The 6,000-nt window shown below is 49.2% G+C and overlaps 1 protein-coding gene across 1 annotated transcript in view; it reads right to left on the reverse strand.

The window, feature by feature from the left end:
* The window catches only part of pacs2 (phosphofurin acidic cluster sorting protein 2), a gene marked incomplete in the record, with an annotated part of 51,782 nt that overhangs the window by 13,473 nt on the left and 32,309 nt on the right, over positions 1–6,000 (reverse strand). The window contains 5 exon segments of the mRNA XM_030356218.1: positions 316–422; positions 542–646; positions 1,254–1,386; positions 1,772–1,896; positions 2,349–2,420. Coding sequence (XP_030212078.1) covers positions 316–422; positions 542–646; positions 1,254–1,386; positions 1,772–1,896; positions 2,349–2,420 — 542 coding nt within the window.

A 6,000-nucleotide genomic window follows, 5' to 3' on the forward strand; every position in this document is an offset into this window, starting at 1 on the left:
AAGAGAACAAGAGAGAGAGAGAGAGACGGAGAGAGAGAGAGAGACAGAGAGAGACAGAGAGAGAGAGAGAGAGACGGAGAGAGAGAGAGAGAGAGAGAGAGAGAGAGAGAGAGAGAGAGAGAGAGAGAGAGAGAGAGAGAGACATAGAGAGAGAGAGAGAGAGAGAGAGAGAGAGAGAGAGGGAGAGAGAGAGAGAGAGAGACAGAGAGAGGGAGAGAAAGAGAGAGAGAAACAGAAAGAGAGACAGACTCAAAGACTGAGCGAGGGAGAGGGAGACAGACAGACACACAAAGAGAGAGAGAGAGGGCTACGTACAATCTCTGGATGCGGGACACGATGGTGTTGAAGGCGGCCTGGATGTCGGCCGTGGTACAGGTGCAGACCACGGGCAGCTGGTGGTTCTGCAGCACGTCCGCCAGGTACTGGGAGACGAGGGGAGACGGAGCACACGGCCGTACGTTAGAGCCCGTCAGGGGTCAAAGAGCTCTCCCGATGCCTGTGTGTTCCCGCCCAGGCCCAGCCCCCCCGGGGCCCCGCCCACCTGGCCCTGCCAATCGGAGGTGTTGACCAGGATGATGCTGTCGGGCAGGTGCTCGTCCGACACCAGGATGTGGTTCAGCTGGTCGTACACCGTCTTCCTGGGGATCTGTGTGGAGCGAAACAAACGCACCCAGACTCATCAGCCTCCGTCATCTAAAAAATAGCACTTCAGATCGTGTAGCATCTTATCCTAGCTATCTTTGTTTTATACGGGAAGCGGGTTAACCTAACAATTGTTAGAGCTTGCGCAAACAATTCGCACCGGTTACAACATTTTCACTTTTCCGCAAATTTCGCTGGATGCTTGGTCTCTGCAGCCAATCAGCGTTCACTCCCTGAAGTCCAGAGTGAACCGCAGCATGTCGGAGAAAGTGATTGATGTTCACAAGAGAGACCCTCCTTCTTCCATTATCCTCCAAAACCCTATCCTAAAATCAAACCAGTTAACTTGCGCGAGCCGAACCGCGAGAACACGCAGAGCGAATATTCGCTTTGCTCTTAGGGTGAACGCACAGTGAAAGGGAAAGTAGGTGACTTTCCAAGGATTCGGTCAGGTTTCACCTGAATTGAAACCTATGTCTGTGTTACGCAAAAGATAACCAATAGGACACCTGCTGTATTGACCATGTTGCAGCAGACCAGGTTGTGGCAGCAACACCAATGCAGTTTGGTCCTTAATAAAAGTGTTGTGGCCTGCAGTGCCGCCCTCCCACCTGCAGGTGGCAGCGTGTGTCCAGGGCGCGCTCGTTGTCCAGGCTGTTGGCTCTCTCGTTCTGAGGTCGGCTGGGCTGCCGCTCCTTCAGGGACGTGCTGCGGCCCCGACGCCCCGCTAACTTGGGCTCCTGCCTGCATGGACAGGAGGAGGGGTTAGACAGGGAATCCAGATTCATGTCATTGTGGGGCAGCTAGGGCTTAGAGAGTGAATCCAGATTCATGCACTTGGAGCTGTTGTATTAACAGTATGTATGTCATTATGTGTGTGTAGATGTCTCACGGCACCAATGTCAGCCATCAGAAATCAAGACTGCAGTGTCTGTCGTCTCACCACCAGAGGGGGACATTCCTCAGTGTCCCTTTAATTTATTATATCCCATGATGGAATACAGGGCCATAAACTACCTCCACAAAAAACTGTATAAAGTTATGTTTAGTTGATGATTTGTTAGTTTGTCTTTGTGATCAACAGTCCGATAAGGTACGGGTCAAGAGTTTCTCCAAAGTGTCTATTTACCTGTTGGATGAAATGATGAGCGATTCTGTTTTCGTCATCTTGCCAATAGGAGGCAGTCTCTCCAGAAACATGTCCATGTTGTCCATCTCTAGCTCGGTGGTGGGGGTCACGACCCCTGGCTGCTCCTGGAAGGTGACGCCCCCATCCCCCAGAGAAAGATCAGTGAGCATTTATCACTTTGCGGAATCTGTTAAATCAAACACATTTTCTGGGGCCAAAACGAAACAGTTCCATCTCTGACCACTAGAGGGCAGAAAAGGACTGCTCACCGACTACTTGCTTTGCATTTTCTCATCACACAAATTCTATCTATCAATCTTCCAGGATTTGAATTTAGAAAATTTGGATTTAGATGCACGGCAACAACAACACAGGATTCACCGGAACACAGGATTCAACACGATGGAGGAATTCAACACATTAGTGAGTTTACTAGTGTTAGTAAAGTCAGTGGCCGGAAACAATACATTATTATCAGCAAGAAGTGAGAGATTGATACGACTAAAATTAAAACTAGCTCTTGACGATCCCTACCACAGTGCAGCTTAACAACGCACAACCACAGGGAAGTACTCACAAAGGACACGGTATCAGACACACTGTCGGCCGGGAACTTAGCCCCGACCCCGCGCATATTCTCCGGCTCCACCTGGGGGGGGGGGGGAGGAGGCCAGCGGTTAGTCTAGTGGTTGAGGTTCAGGGCTCGAATCCCAATCTCTGCAGTCTCCTCGAAGGCATCCCAGAGCGAGACCATGGAGCATAGAGCATAAAGACATGAATCTGGATTCACTGTCCAACCCTTACCTGCTCCACAATGACATGAATCTGGATTCACTGTCTAACCCCTACCTGCTCCATAATGACATGAATCTGAATTCACTGTCTAACCCCTACCTGCACTTGAACGACATGAATCTGAATTCACTGTCCGACCCCTACTTCCAGCTTAATAACATGAATCTTTTCCACTGTCTAACCCCTAACTGTTCCTCTGTCTCCTCCTCCTTAATGGTCAATCTGAATTCACTGTCATCAGTTTCATCCAAAGCATCTTAATCCAACGTAATAGTGAGTAGCAATCATGGTTAATTAGTATTCTCCGAGTGGATTGAAGGTCTTCCTCCAGAGGAAAAGGGAGATTAGCAGTCATCATTTGACTCGGCTCTCCGGTGCCTTAATGATGACTCGCTGTTTGTCCTCCAGGTGATCATCACCTGGCTGTCTCTGGGGATTACCCCTGCCGTCTGGGGGTGTGGAGAGGCTGTACCTTTGGGTCAAGTGTTTACCACCACATCCCAGCAGCCACTCTGTCTGCACTCGGTCTAATGTGTTTACCTCTTCTACAAATCGTGCTTTCGTGTCACGTGCGTTTTTGAGGTCAAAACCCGGCCAGCCCTGTAAACTTTCTACTGGATCACTGAAAGTCAACGTAAAGGACGGCCATGTCAACAGGGGATTTGAGCACCGTCATGAGGTCTGTACCTCGACTCTTGTTGACACAGTTCTGTTAATGTCTTTTAAACACCGGCGGGTTAAGTCCGGACTCCGGCGGTACAAAGGGATGAGGGTAAGAGGGGTCTAAAAAACGTCGGATTAAAAACATCCCTGTGTTGTGACAAAAGGTAACTCGGGTTTAAACCCGCGGTGCGTTTGGCATCCACCCGGTCAACCACGTGTTCCCGTTCGCACCAAAGGTCCCCTGGATAACCTACCGCGACCTGTGACCCTCGCAGGAGTACCGACACACAAACACACATCAATAAAAGGATCAATAATAGACTTGATTACCGCCATCTGATTATTGGCCTATTTGATGACTGCCTATTTGAATAGATATCGCATATTCTGTCCCCCCCCCCCCGGATAAATACTACAACTCTGTGGAGCGAGCGGTGGAGGAAATTCATTCACGAGGGGCAAATAAGGGTTGCCGTGGCAACAGAGCATCCCTCCCCCTCCCCCTCCCCCTCCACCTCCCCCCAGGGGGGACGGAGGCGCCAGAGTCTGCTCCCCCGTCGGCCCGCATTGTCTGATACTCCTCCCCAGGGAGGAGGTGCAACCCCGCCCCACCAGACCCCCACCTCCTCCACCTCCCCCACATCCTCGTGCTCCTCCAACACCTCCTCCTGCTCCTCCTCCACCACCTCCACCTCCTCCTGCTGCTCCACCTCCTCCACCTCCTCCTGCTTCTCCACCACCTCCTCCTCCACCTTCTCCACCTCCTCCTGCTTCTCCACCACCTCCTCCTCCACCTTCTCCACCTCCTCCTGCTTCTCCACCACCTCCTCCAACACCTCCTCCTGCTCCTCCTCCACCACCTCCTGCTGATCCTCCTCCTTCTCCACCTCCTCCACCTCCTCCTGCTCCTCCTCCACCTCCTCCTGCTCCTCCCGAGTGGAGCCAGCATTAGGCTCACAGGCGGGTGGTGCAGGGCTCGGGGTTGGGTGGTGCTATCGGGCTAGTTGTGCTTCATAGTGCACCGTGTTGAATGGTGTTGAGTGGGGCTGACTGGTGGTCATCACTCGTGTTTTAGAGTGTTTAATGGGATGTACCAGTACCGGGTGTTGGATAGTAGTGGTTGGGGTTGAGAGGTGTTGAATAGTGTTTACCAGCCGTGTTGAGTAGTGCTGAATGGGGATTAATAATGCAGGGTGTAAAGAAAATGTGTAGTCATGTTTCATAAAAATAATATTGCACGGGGTTAAAGCTATACTGTACGATGTGAGAGAGCTAGCATGATTTGAAATTAGCTTCTCTTCGGAGTTCCGTTTAACTCCTCCCCCACCCTTCAGGACTCCCTGCCCCCACCCCTCGACACAGAGCCGTGCACGAGCGCTAATGCTGCTTACGGCTTACTTCAACGGCAACCATTGCGTAACTTTTCAGGCCATTCAACTCCCTCAGCTGTCGCCATCGCCGAAAAGCGAATCCAATATTTATTCTCGTTTTTCCTCGAGCAGTCTCCAACTTTTTTTTTGTTGCTGCCTTTTCATTTTCTGTCTTTCTTTTTCTTGCCGTTTTAAAAGGATGAACCGGGGCAAGTAATGGTGGCAGTGGTAACTTCTGTTTTTTTTCTTCCATCGTGTTAACGTTGTAGGCTCACTAGGTCTAGTCCACTGTCATGAACTACTATGATAACAACGCTTTCTTTGCCCTCCGTGAACGCGCTCAGGCCGGCTCAGGCTCGTACACAGAGGGGAGAGAACGCGCAGGCTTGTGACTGGTTCTTTAGATTCGGGTACAATGTCTCCGATTGGTAAGCATTTTAACAGGTTTATAGCAGATACAGAATTCGTTTTTTTTTCGCTTCTTTTTCATTGCCCATAAGTTATTTATTGCTGTCAGGATGTAAAAAACAATTTCAACAACATATTAAAAAGTGCATATCACTGAAAATCGTACAATATGCCTTTAACTAGTGCTTAGCCATGTTTAGCAGAGTGTTAACAAGTGTTGGGTGTTGTTAGACAGTAACTAGTGTTAACTAGTGTTGGGTGGTGTTAGACAGTAACTAGTGTTAACTAGTGTTGGGTGGTGTTAGACAGTAACTAGTGTTAACTAGTGTTGGGTGGTGTTAGAGAGTAACTAGTGTTAACTAGTGTTGGGTGGTGTTAGGCAGTAACTAGTGTTAACTAGTGTTGGGTGGTGTTAGACAGTAACTAGTGTTAACTAGTGTTGGGTGGTGTTAGACAGTAACTAGTGTTAACTAGTGTTGGGTGGTGTTAGAGAGTAACTAGTGTTAACTAGTGTTGGGTGGTGTTAGACAGTAACTAGTGTTAACTAGTGTTGGGTGGTGTGAGACAGTAACTAGTGTTAACTAGTGTTGGGTGGTGTGAGACAGTAACTAGTGTTAACTAGTGTTGGGTGGTGTTAGAGAGTAACTAGTGTTAACTAGTGTTGGGTGGTGTTAGAGAGTAACTAGTGTTAACTAGTGTTGGGTGGTGTTAGAGAGTAACTAGTGTTAACTAGTGTTGGGTGGTGTTAGACTGTAACTAGTGTTAACTAGTGTTGGGTGGTGTTAGAGAGTAACTAGTGTTGGGTGGTGTTAGAGAGTAACTAGTGTTAACTAGTGTTGGGTGGTGTTAGACTGTAACTAGTGTTAACTAGTGTTGGGTGGTGTGAGACAGTAACTAGTGTTAACTAGTGTTGGGTGGTGTGAGACATTAACTAGTGTTAACTAGTGTTGGGTGGTGTGAGACAGTAACTAGTGTTGGGTGGTGTTAGACAGT

This window comes from Gadus morhua, chromosome 5 (assembly GCF_902167405.1).
Source record: "Gadus morhua chromosome 5, gadMor3.0, whole genome shotgun sequence".
In the NCBI taxonomy this organism is placed as follows: domain Eukaryota; kingdom Metazoa; phylum Chordata; class Actinopteri; order Gadiformes; family Gadidae; genus Gadus; species Gadus morhua.